Here is an 11642-nt window from a genome sequence, read left to right on the forward strand (position 1 = left end):
ACCCTGGGATGCTGAGATCCTTGGTGCAAGGGCAGAGATCCCCCAGTGAGATCCCAAGGAAACCAGGCAGAGCAAACAGCACATCAGGACCAGGCGTGGGGCCACGGAGGGCAGGGATGGGATCTGCTTGCTGCGTGCTGTGGGCACCCAAAACGTGTTTTGGTGTTTCTGCACAACGCGGCGCGGTGTGGGAGCGATAAGGAACGCAAACCGCCCGTAGGTTAATTGCCTTTCTGAAGTCATCTGCTCCATAATCTCCTGCCTTAAAGACGCTGCTGGGGAGGAAAGATTGAAAGAAATAATGTTTTTAAAGCTCTGTCAAAAATCATCCTGTGATTCTGTGATCCTGGCGCTCCGCTGCACTGAAGGAGGAGGCGCTGAGCTCCGCGCTCATCTCTCAGCTGCAGATCTGAGGTCTCACCCAGGTGCTAACAGCTCCTCTCTGTCCCCAGCCGGCCACAGCATGGAGCTCCTCGAGCCGCTCGTGAAGTTCCAGGTGGGCTTGAAGAAGCTGAACCTTCACGAGGAAGAGCACGTGCTCCTCATGGCCATCTGCATCCTGTCCCCAGGTAGGAGGACGCTCGTCCCCAAGCTCCCCACCCTGCCAGGCTTTGGCAGCATGAAGGCTCCACCAATATCCCCAAGCCTGGCAGTGCCAGGCTAACAGCCGGACTCGATGACCTCCAAGGTCTTTTCCAAGGGCCGATCTGATGATGCTGGTGTTCCCTAGATCGACCCGGCGTTCAGGACACCTCGCTGGTGGAGTCCATCCAGGACCGCCTCTCGGACATCCTGCAGACCTACATCCGCTGCAGGCACCCCCCGCCCGGCAGCCGCCTGCTGTATGCCAAGATGATCCAGAAGCTGGCCGACCTGCGCAGCCTCAACGAGGAGCACTCCAAGCAGTACCGCTGCCTCTCCTTCCAGCCCGAGCACAGCATGCAGCTCACGCCCTTGGTGCTCGAGGTCTTCGGCAACGAGATCTCCTGATTCCAGCCGTGGGTTTGAGCACCCGCGTCTAAAGGGATAAGTCAGCCTTGGCCCCCGAGAGGAGGGCTGTGACCCTGGGAGGAGGTTGTACATAGTTTGGTTTCACACTACTGCAGGTCCTGCTTTGTTTTCTTAGCCACGGCGGCCGAGGTTTGCTCGCTGCAGACCCAGATCTGTGCTTCCCCCCCCCCCCCCCCCCATGAGTGTTTCTTTCACTCGTCTGCAAGAGCTGACTTATCCCTTTATGGATGTTTTGAGGCTGGGCTGCCTTGAACCACTTTTTTTCTGACCAGAAACTGGGGCTGCTCGGAAGGAGAGGCTCAGGTTTTGCAGATTCATGGCACTGGGGAACCATCAAAGGCATCTATTGAACCTGAGGGACCCCTCCGCTCACCCCCGATTTGAGAAATGTGATGCTGATGGAATTGCACACCCCAGACCCATGCAGGAAAATGCTGAGGCTGCTCCTCAGAGCCCCACAGACAGCGGTGAGAGGTTGGAGAAGGGAACCACAGCCAGGAACAGCCAGCCGGGCTGTGATGTGTGTTCCCAGCACTACTGCCACCCCGTGTCCCACATCAGCCCCGCTGCTGACACCATCCTGTAAGGGTGTTGTCTGTTGTCACGTTGAAGCCAGGCGGAGCTAATTGGGCACGCTGAGGTTTCCTGTGCAATGCTGGAGCTCTGGAGGGTGCCCCATCCCCGCTGACCCCACTGAAGCCACTTCTGCAGGGTGGTGGTCCTTCAGGAGGGGTCAATGGGAGCAGCGCCAGCACGAGGACGGATTTGGGGCCATGAAATGCAGAGGAGCAGCGGGAGCTGAGTGCCTTGGTGGGACGCCAGGCAGCACCGTGTCTGGGGACGCACAGCGGTCACGGTCCGCTGCATGGACAGCGGGGGTGGGGACCCTGCAGGCAGCCGGACCTGGGGACAGTGCCTGGGGATGGGCGCTGCGCGGTGGGCACAGGGGGCAGCGGGGCTCCATCTCCGTGCAAATAAACGTGGCCTGGGAGCAGCACCGGCTGCGCTGTGGGGCTGTGTCCGTCTGTCCGGGTCCGTGTGAAGCTGCTGGAAATGTCCGTCTGTCCGGGTTTGTGTCTGGGTGGGGCTGCTCTAAGTGTCCTTCTGTCCGTGCTGTTCCGTGTCCGCATGTCCCTCTCTCCCCATCTCCTTTCGCATCCCCGTGTGCGCAGGTACGCGTCCACACGTATCGCTGTGTCACTCCGTATCTCCTCAGCTCCCCTCCCCGCAGCCCCGTGTCACCGTTCCCCTCCCACGTACCCCCCCGGGTCCCCACGTCCCCGCCCCCTCCACGTGTCCAAAACTCCGCGCTCTGCGCATGCGCAGGTGGGTCAGGGCGGGGCAGAGCCGCACATGCGCAGTACAGAAGGGCGGGGCGGGCTGAGCCGCCGCACGCGCAGATCAGAAGGGCGGGGCGGGGGGGGGGCCTTCGGGCGAGGCATGCGCATGCGCCGTCAAAAGGCGCTGTGGAGGCAGGGCCGCACTTGCGCGGTGTTGTGGAGGCGGTGCCACGCATGCGCAGCGTCGCGGAGGCGGCACCGCGCATGCGCAGTGATGCGCGGTGGTCTGCGCGCCGTTCCCCTCATGGCCGCCGCCGTCACCGGGAGCGGGGCCGGGTCCAAGCGGGCCCGAACGGAGCCGGTTCCGCGCATCGGCACCCACGATGGCACCTTCCACTGCGACGAGGCGCTGGCGTGCTTCCTGCTGCGCCTGCTGCCGCGCTACCGGGTACGGCCGCGGCCTTCTCGGACCCTTCTGCACTCGGACCCGGTCTTACCTTCCGAGTCCTGCCCTTCCTCAGGGTCGCCCGTGGGTCCCCCGGCCCTGCTGGAGCCCTCAGTGCCACTGAAGAATCTCCCTGGGATCCCCAAGCTCGCGTTTTCTTGTCCACCATCCTTCATTGGGGCCGCAGTGGGGTCCTCAGCCTCCTTTTGGGGTCCTCAGTCTCCGCTGGGGGCCGCTCCTGCTCTCCTTTCCCTTACAAAGTCTCCGGTCTCACCAACTGACCACTCTGTATCCCCAGCCCCCTGCTGGAGTCCCCAGTCTCGCTTAGGGCCCACCCTGTGATCCCCAGGCTGTTGTCAGAATCCATCGCCCCACCTGGAGGACGCTTTCAGGTCCCCAGTCCTTCACTGGGGCCACACTGAGATCCCCAGCTCCTTGTTGGGGTCCTCAGCCCCACGTGGTGCCTGCCCTTATGTCCCCATTTCCCCCTTGAGGTTCCCGTTCTCCCCAGTCCCAATCTGGGCCCCCCTCAGCCTCACCCCATGCCTCAGCAGGACGCAGAGGTGGTGAGGACCCGGGACCCCCAACGCCTGGCCCAGTGCGATGTGGTGGTGGATGTGGGGGGCGAATATGACCCCGAGAGGCACCGCTATGACCATCACCAGAGGTGAGACACTCCACCACGTTGGGGTCACCACATAAGGGAGCCCCCCCCCGAGGGCTGACCCTGTGACCCCACAGGTCTTTCACCCAGTCCATGCGGAGCCTCCAGCCCAGCAAGCCCTGGACCACCAAACTGAGCAGCGCTGGGTTGGTTTATTGCCACTTTGGCTCCCAAATCCTTGCTGGGCTTCTGGGACAGCCAGAGGACAGCCCTGTTGTGACTGCACTCTACGATAAGGTACGGGGGATTTGTGACCCACCAGCATGACTTTCCCTTGTGGAAACCACCCCATAAAAGAGGGGTTGGGTTCCAGGTGTTCTGACCCCACCCTGTCCCCAAGCTGTATGAGAACTTTGTGGAGGAGATCGACGCCATCGACAACGGCATCGCGCAGACGGACGGGGAGCCCCGCTACGCCCTCACCACCAACCTCAGCGCCCGCGTGGGGCACCTGAACCCCCGCTGGAACGACCCCGACCAGGACACTGAGGTGGGGACACGTGGGAAAGGGGGAACGCAGAGCTGCGTTCTTTGGGGTCGCTGCTGATCTTCTGCTGCATCCCCAGGCTGGGTTTAAGCGGGCACTGGAGCTGGTGGGCGGTGAGTTCATGGACAGGCTCGACTATTATCACCGTGCCTGGCTGCCTGCGCGGGCGCTCGTGGAGGACGCCATCCGGCGCCGCTTTGAGGTGCTCCCTGTGCTTGTTTTGGGGGGGTTTAAAGGGCGGGTGGAAGCCTGGGGCAAGGGGAGGCCAGGTCCCCTTGGTGTTGACCTCCCCGCACAGGTCAGGGCACAGCTGTGCACCCATTTCTCTGCACCCTTACAGCCACCCTCTGTGCACCCCTGTAACACCACACATTGTCACACATTCCCACCCTCCACCACCACTCTCCATGCACCCTGAACAGGTGGTGGTGCATCCCCACAGCGCAGGGTCTCATTGGGAGGGGGGGGCTGTGCTATTCCGATGGAAAAAAGCGCCTGAAGGGGGGGGAGAAGCTGAGGCGCAGGGCAGTGCTGGGGCACAGGGCAGGACCTCACGTGCCACCACGCAGCCGCATCGTGTTCCCTCTGCAGGTGGACACAAGCGGGGTGATGCTGGAGCTCCCGCAGGGCGGCTGCCCCTGGAAGGAGCACCTCTTCAGCCTGGAGAAGGAGCTGGCGCTGCCCAACCCGCTCCAGCTGGTGCTTTTCCCCGACCGCAGCGGGCAGTGGCGGGTGCAGAGCGTCCCAGTGGGGCCACGCAGCTTCGAGAGCCGGTGAGCCCCGTCCCCAGCGCCTCCCCTGCCAGGAGGAGACAGGATCTCAACCCCCTGCCCCTTTTCCCACCATCGCAGCCTCCCTCTCCCCGAGCCGTGGCGGGGTGTTCGTGACGAGGCGCTGTCTCAGCTCGCCGGCATCCCCGGCTGTGTCTTCGTGCACTCCAGCGGCTTCATCGGAGGCAACCGTACGCGGGAGGGGGCTTTGGAGATGGCCCGGAGGACATTGGCACTGCAGGGGGTGGGAGCACAAAGTGGATGAGTTCCCCACTCCCCAATGAGTTGCCTGTGCTGGGTCTTCGCATGGACTGTTGGCACGGTCACAGCAGGACACCAAAGCAGCTGTGAGCTGCCACTGGTCCCAGTTACAGCGTTAGACCGGTCCGAAAGCACAGAGCAGAGCAAGAGGCTTTTAAGGATTCGGTGCTCTGAAGCCTGGCCTGTTATGTACTGGCTGCCAACACCAGTAAAAAACCAGTGCATTCCCAATGCATCTGCTGGTCAGGTAGTGGGAGCTGCTTCGGAGGTGTCCTGGGGCACAGGGGGCACATGGGGTTCCAAAAGGTCACACGCTGGGGTGCAAAAGCAGGTGCAGCCTCACCATCCCCAGCACTCTGTTGTTGGTTTGGAGGTTGGACTCGATGATCTCTGGAGGCCCCTTCCAACCCCTGCAATTCTGTGATTCCCTCCATCCCAGCTGCCCCTGGGAGGGGAACGTCACCAGCCCAGCTGTCCTGGGGAGGACACGGACCTCCCCCCCTCGCTCCCCGCCTCCTGCCGCAGCTGCGGGGCGATGCAGGCAGCCTGGCTGTTCCTGCTGGCTCTGGGGTTGCCCTGCTGCCCCCGAGGCAGCCGCTGCCCTTGGGGGGGTCCCCAGGGCCTTCCCCCCACCGCCGGCGGTCGCAACGAAACCCTGGCAGGGAGCGGGCAGCCACGGGTGCCAGACGTGGCCATGCTGGTGGCCGTGGGTGGGTGGCTCGGCGCCGTCCTCGCCTACGTGGGACGCTACGTGAGGAGGAGCCGCGCCGAGACCCGCCTGCACCTCGAGTACCTGCGGGCGCTGCCCTGCCGGCGGCCGAGCGCCGGGGAGGAGGAGCCGCTCAGCGCCGTCCTGTGACACCACGGACACCACAGGGGCAGAAGTTCCCAGCAGCAGATCCAAACCGGGGATCCCTCGACGTCTCCGGTGTGAGTTGTTTACCCCACGTCTTCGTTGGGCTGCTGCCGTCTTTTCCGTGGGGCAGAAGGGCAGTTTTCCCTGCCTCGTTTCGGGGTTTGGTTTTCAGGAGGGTCGTGTGGGTCCTGGGGTGGTGGCACTGAGCAGGGCCCTCCCTTCCCGTTTCCTCTGCGGAGCGATTACAGCGTAATCCCAGGGATTAACCACGTGTAATCCAGGGCTTTAAGCACTGCCCCCCTCAGCCTCCCCTTAATCCCACTCTGGCCCATCTGCTCCCCCCAGCGCTGTCAGGGCTCACATGGGGCTGCAGCAGCACTCCCTGAATGGGCTGGGAGGGGAAGGTGTGTGCTGTGCTGGGTCTCACTGAGCTGCAGCGCTTCTGGTGGTTCCTCACGCCCTCAAGGTGAAGCCCAAAGGCTGCATTTAAGGCCAAGGAACCCTCACAGCCCCTTCGGCCCTCAGTGCAGCCACTTAACCGCAGAGCAAAACCCCACGCTCATTGGGGGCTCCCCAGGTGTTTGTTTGCCGCACACAAATGTAGCGGTAGGAACCTCAGATCTGTTTTGGTTTAGGCACAGAATGGCTCTTCTCCTGCACTCCAAACCATGACCTGACATCGCAGAGCGGCACCAGAGCCCCAGAAACAAACCCGAGTGGCTTTGAGAACGCATCCCCCCAACAGACTTCCAAGGAACGTTTCCTTGTTTTCCCTGGACAAGGACAGAGCGAGGAGCAGCGCCAGGCGTGGGGAGGAGGAGCCACCTTTAATCTGCACGGCGCTCGACGGCTGAACCCCACATTCCACAGAATTGAGAGCACGGAGCCGTGCAGAACCTGCGGGGGTACAGGAAGGGACCGCAGCCCCGCGGTGTCCCAGGGAACTGCAGATGGATCCCAAACGTCCTGAGCTGCTGTCAGAGCTCCGAGAAGAGCGGCTGCTCCCGCACGCTGCTGCTGGCCGTCACCACGGCGGGGCTGCGGCCGGGGCTGCTGTAGGGCAGGCGGGAGCTCAGGAAGAAGAAGGGGATGTGGCTGATGGTCCCCGTGGACCAGCACTGGAGAGGACAACGGCGCAAAAGTCAGCACAGGGCACCACCGTCCCAAAGAGCAATGGGTCACCATCGCCTTCCCTCCGCCCTCTCTGCACTGCAGGGCAATTTCACCTGCTGCTGCATTCCTGACCGAGAGCCGGAGCCGCACTCACCACGGTCAGCAGCGCTCCCTTCTCGAAGCAGGGGTGGAAGGCGATGAGCTGCGGCTCCGCGCTCTGCTCCCCCCTCAGGAATCCGCTGGAAGGGAAAGGAGAGCTGCAGTGAGAGGCGGCGCAGCGCTCACGCAGCGCTGTGGGGTTAAACGCCATCTCTGCTGCACTGAGAGAACCGCAAAGGGTTTTCAGGAGAATCACAGAATCACAGAATTGTAGGGGTTGGAAGGGACCTCCAGAGATCATCGTGTCCAACCCCCCAATGGACGATGCGTCCAAAATGTGACCGCTTTGGGGGCAAAATGGTACTGCAGCACTGCCTGAAGCAGCAGCGTGGGACGGCAGCAGCACAGCATCTTTCCCACTGCGTCCCGAGGGCATTTGACCAACCCCCAAAACACCATGAGAAGCCCCGAACCCATCTGCTACGCACCACGGCAGGAGCTCAAACACGGGGCTGTTGCGGATACGGAACACGGCCACCACGGTTTGCGTCCCCTCAACGCTGGGATCTCCTGCAGGGGGAAGGGAAGCAGCCGTGAGCTGAGGGTGTGAGGGGCAGCGCTGGGACAGCAAAGCGGGAGCGACGTGGGGAATGAAGCCACCTCTGCCTGCAGTGCTCCTTTCCCTTCCAAACAGGATCCCCCACAGGACGGGGGCAGCCCTGATTCCCTGCAGCTTTTCCCTCCCCATTTCCTCCCCAGCAGCTTTATAAGAGGGACAAAAAACCAAGCGGCCGTGCTCAGGTCCGATGCGGCGTCCCCAGCGCTGCACCTCAGGGCTGTCAAAGCTGTGCTTTGTCTCTGCACAGCCAGGAGGGCCTCCATGGCTCAGTTATCCCAAAGCTGCTCCTCGAGTGGGGCCGGGGGCTCAGGGTGCAACGTGGGCACTGTGGGAACGCAGAGAGCTGGCGGTGGGGCTGGGAGAGGTGATTCTGTCTGGCAGTGAGGACGGAACAGTGCTCTCTCCTCGGGGGATAACCAGGAACAGACACTGCACATCACCGTAGGGGTGCTGGGGGATGCTTTGTGCAGGGGGGCGAAGTCACAGTGAGGAAGAGCGGACCCCCGACCCCCGAGGAGTTTCCCCCCCCCCCACGAAGGGCAGATTTGGAGCAAAGGCAGCAGGGAGCAGCGCTGCAGCACAGCTCTGACCTCGGATGATCACAGCCAGCCGCTCCCCGGTGGGGTCCCACACCATGGACTGCACAGCTCCGCCGACCCTGGAGCGCAGCACAGCACAGTGAACCCACAGCGGGGGGGGGGGCACAGAGCCCCTCCGCCTCCCAGCATCGCTCCGTGGGGCCGCACGCAGTCAGACCCACCTCTCCTCCCCGTAGGGCGTCTCGAAGGTGGTCTCTGACAGATCTGCCACGATGGAAGCTGTTTTCGAACCTCCCACCTGGCCCTGCATGTCCCCTGAAATGAAGTCCCAGAGGGCGCGCTCGCTTCTGCTTCCCTGCTGTGTGCAGGTTGTCTCCTTGCCCTAAATCTGCTCTTCTGCTCCCAGAACGATGCGGAATTTCCGCCTCTTGGAGCTGTGGAGCCTCCTGCTGTCCCAGCAGCGTCTGCGGTGTTTGGGACGGCGCACAGGGAAGGGTTTCCCTCGACAGAAGTGAGCACCCACTGCCTCCGTGCAAAAGGAGTGCTGAGAGCCAGCGAAAATCTCCCTGCGCAGCTCCAAGCTGAAGATGCGACGCGAGGGAGGAAATACAGACACCCAACTGCTGTGAGAGCCCCCACAAACCTCCTCCTTCCACTCCTTTCCCTGCTGTCCCAGCTTTGCTACACCACAGCAGCTTGGAAGCTCGCCCTGATGGACACTGAGCCTCTCTTGGCCACAACCACCCATAGCTGAAAGCAAAACGACGGCCGGGGAAGCAAACGGGGGGCACTCACCCCTGTACTCAGAGAAGGACAAGGAGTAGATGACGGACTCCCCCAGCACTGTGAAGAGCAGCCGGCTGCCATCAGGGCTCCAACACCCCGTCTGTGGGGCACAGGGGGACGTCAGAACACCCCGCACACCCCCACGTGGGGGGAGATGCCCCTTCCCACTGCGCCTGCCCCACCTGGCAGTGCCCTTTGATCGTGGGCCACTTCTCACACGTCCACATCTGAGCTTCCCACACTCTGCAAGAGAGAGACAGAATGACGTGAAAGGGATAAACTGCCCCAAAACTGCCCCAATTCAGCCCCTCTGAGAGGAGCCCGAGGCCTTGGACCTGACTTTACCCCCATATGTGACGCGGGGGAGAAGGGGAGCAGCGAGGACATAAAGCAGCCAGGTGTGCTTTGATGGGAGGCGAATGAAAATGGGAATAGAATTGAGAGCGAACAAAAGGAGCGGGGCCGGGAGCTCACTTGAACACTGCTGAAGGGGTGGCTGCCAGGACCTTGCTGCCATCGGGGGACCACGCCAAGAAGGTGACCCCACCGCCCCCAAACCACTGCAGCTGGACGCAGTTCTCGGTGGACACATCCCACACCTGGAGGGGCACAGAGGGGTTGGGGGGATGGCAGCGCTCGCACCGTCAGCCGGAGCCCAGACGTGGCACAGCGCGGGGCGCTGACGCTTCCAGATCTCAGTGCTCCAAATTCAGGACCCTCCTTTGAGGAAATGCTGTCCCCCGTGGTCACACAGCCATCTGAGTGTTCCAGCAATGGGGTGACGGCCCCGGACCCCCAAACGTGGCCCCACACTCACCAGCATGGCCGTGTCCACAGGTGAGGCCGAGAGCAGCAGCTTCCCGCTGGGTGCCCACGCCAGGCTGGTGACGGGGCTGTGCCCAGGGTAGGACAGCACCTGAGCGCAGCCAGATGAGGGTCTGCGGGGACAGAAACCACAGCTGATGGGGGACAGGAGGGACACCAAGAGCTGGTGATGCGCCACACCGCCTTCTGTACCCCCAGCCGGACGGACAGCAGCCTGGATTTAACCTGAAGCTCAGAGAAACGGGCTCAGGGACACGAGTGTGGGGCTGTCACCGTGTGGGATCGTCACCTGGTGGAGAGGGACGTGGGGTCCAGGTGCCACACGAGGACGCAGCTCTGGCAGGCGACGGCCAGGATGGAGGCACACAGCGGCTTCCAGGCGACGGCGGCCACGTTCCTCTGCAGACGATGCTTCAGCGATGGGATGGTGGCACTGCGGGGAGGAGGGAGCGTGACAGGAGGCCGAGTGGGGTCACAACAACAACGGGGGGACATCCCCGGGGACCTCTCTGCAGCCCTGACCGTGGTGGGTGCCTAAAGCCTACGGGGAGGGGGACCCACCGTGAGCTGTGCCCCTGGGGGGGGGGGGGACAGAGGGGACCCAGGCAGGTGACACCGGCGCTGCTGGAGCACACCTTGTGTGATTCAGTGCCCACAGCCCGGGGGGAGATCTGGCACTTGTTGGCTTGAAATCCCAACTGGGGGAGAGCGGCTCAGCGGGGCAGCGCTGCTTGGGCCGCAGCATGAGCCGGGAGAGTCTTCTCTTAAGGAGGGCTTTATATGCCTGCCGAGACCCGCCGGGGGAGCAGGGAAACCTAGAGGAGAGACGAGGCTGAAGGGTGGGAGAAAGCCTGGCTGGGGGCTGGGGGTGTGAGGAAGGGTCCTAACGCAGCGCTGTGAGAAGTTCTGGGGGCAGGGAGCAGCGAGAGCACAGGGGTGAGGGAGGGCTGCTGGGCACGTGGCTCGAGGTGGGTTTGGGGGGGTGGGTTTGGGAGCTGCCCCCCTCCTCACCTGCTCGAGTTGTAGACCCGCACGGAGTCGTCCAGCAGAGCCACGGCGAATTTGCTGGTGTGTGGATGCCAGGCGAAGGCACGGATGCTGCAGCCGGCCCTGCGGGAGGGAGGGGGCACAGGGAGCAACCCGGCCCCACATCCGCCATCCCCCAATTCCAACTCCCAAAGCCACCACCAAAATAAATCTCAGCTTTCACTGCTCAGCAAGGTGGCATCCTCTGCGAACTTCCCTTCCTCCTGGCTGTTTCTCACAGGCTGCTCAACCAACAGTCACCGCTCACCGCTTCACCAAGCCCTGGTTCAGTTTAATGCTGTTCCTCCCACGTGCACAACACAGCACCCGGGGTACCAAGCAGCCCCAAGCGATGGGGAATTACTCCCCTCAGCATCCCTGTGCTGGGGAGGCTGAGCACAGAACAGGGGGGTGATGCTGTCCCCTCCCTCCACTCCACGGCACCTGCAGGTGTGGGTACACCAGGGGACAGGGTGACACACACACACACACATCTTGCACGGATTGTGGCCTCGCAGCACACAGCACTCACCAGTCGACCGCCTGGGAGAAGGCAGCAATCATATCCTCACTGGTCAGCTGCAGGGGAAGGGGCAGACAGTGGGGAAGTCAGCGCTGAGCGGGCAGAAAGCCCTTTGCCCCCCTCAGCTTCATTCCCTCTGCATCCCTTTGCTGTCCCAGCGCCCTTTCAGCGCCCCATCACAGAAGGGAACTCGCAGTGTTTTGGAACCCACCGAGAGGTGTGGGAGGAGGGAGCCGTGCAGGGAGGAGAGCCATCGGCACGCGGTCAGAACGCAGCTCAGCGCCGTCTTCACCCACTGCAGCCCTGCAGAGAGCACAGAAACGTCAGCACTGCTCCCA

At 62.9% G+C, this 11642-nt stretch overlaps 3 protein-coding genes across 3 annotated transcripts; 2 read left to right on the forward strand and 1 right to left on the reverse strand.

The window, feature by feature from the left end:
- Positions 1-128: 128 nt before the first annotated feature.
- LOC122165428 (vitamin D3 receptor-like) lies at positions 129-1847 on the forward strand. Its single transcript, XM_042828341.1, has 2 exons — positions 129-569; positions 731-1847. Exons 1-2 carry the CDS (start codon positions 302-304, stop codon positions 988-990), a joined length of 528 nt encoding a protein of 175 aa, XP_042684275.1. The 5' UTR covers positions 129-301; the 3' UTR covers positions 991-1847.
- Positions 1848-2565: 718 nt separating this feature from the next.
- LOC122165427 (MYG1 exonuclease-like) lies at positions 2566-5153 on the forward strand. Its single transcript, XM_042828339.1, has 7 exons — positions 2566-2739; positions 3291-3403; positions 3478-3637; positions 3741-3890; positions 3967-4089; positions 4479-4660; positions 4739-5153. Exons 1-7 carry the CDS (start codon positions 2566-2568, stop codon positions 4920-4922), a joined length of 1086 nt encoding a protein of 361 aa, XP_042684273.1. The 3' UTR covers positions 4923-5153.
- A 1429-nt stretch (positions 5154-6582) lies between these two features.
- LOC122165430 (aladin-like) lies at positions 6583-11602 on the reverse strand. The gene is made up of 14 exons (XM_042828342.1): positions 11516-11602; positions 11314-11360; positions 10767-10865; positions 10391-10570; positions 10045-10188; positions 9748-9868; positions 9405-9529; positions 9113-9173; positions 8940-9030; positions 8366-8459; positions 8196-8263; positions 7475-7556; positions 7042-7126; positions 6583-6892 (listed from the first exon to the last, which is right to left on the reverse strand). The coding sequence occupies exons 2-14, from the start codon at positions 11343-11345 to the stop codon at positions 6752-6754; spliced, it is 1323 nt and encodes a 440-aa protein (XP_042684276.1). The 5' UTR covers positions 11346-11360; positions 11516-11602; the 3' UTR covers positions 6583-6751.
- Positions 11603-11642: the final 40 nt, after the last annotated feature.

Source organism: Centrocercus urophasianus, unplaced genomic scaffold, assembly GCF_019232065.1.
Source record: "Centrocercus urophasianus isolate 14NV4802_14NV808 unplaced genomic scaffold, USGS_Curo_1.0 seq_297, whole genome shotgun sequence".
Lineage (NCBI taxonomy): Eukaryota > Metazoa > Chordata > Aves > Galliformes > Phasianidae > Centrocercus > Centrocercus urophasianus.

Excerpts from the sequence above, each read along its gene's own strand:
- LOC122165428 (XM_042828341.1), top strand. The coding sequence starts at position 302 with ATGTTTTTAAAGCTCTGTCAAAAATCATCCTGTGATTCTGTGATCCTG. Across the intron at positions 570-730 it reads CATCTGCATCCTGTCCCCAG|ATCGACCCGGCGTTCAGGAC; the intron begins GTAGGAGGACGC and ends GGTGTTCCCTAG.
- LOC122165430 (XM_042828342.1), bottom strand. The coding sequence starts at position 11,345 with ATGATTGCTGCCTTCTCCCAGGCGGTCGACTG. Across the intron at positions 9,869-10,044 it reads CCCACGTCCCTCTCCACCAG|ACCCTCATCTGGCTGCGCTC; the intron begins GTGACGATCCCA and ends CTGTCCCCGCAG. Across the intron at positions 7,127-7,474 it reads GTGTTTGAGCTCCTGCCGTG|CGGATTCCTGAGGGGGGAGC; the intron begins GTGCGTAGCAGA and ends TTTCCCTTCCAG.
- LOC122165427 (XM_042828339.1), top strand. The coding sequence starts at position 2,566 with ATGCGCGGTGGTCTGCGCGCCGTTCCCCTCATGGCCGCCGCCGTCACC. Across the intron at positions 2,740-3,290 it reads GCCTGCTGCCGCGCTACCGG|GACGCAGAGGTGGTGAGGAC; the intron begins GTACGGCCGCGG and ends ATGCCTCAGCAG. Across the intron at positions 4,661-4,738 it reads CCACGCAGCTTCGAGAGCCG|CCTCCCTCTCCCCGAGCCGT; the intron begins GTGAGCCCCGTC and ends CCACCATCGCAG.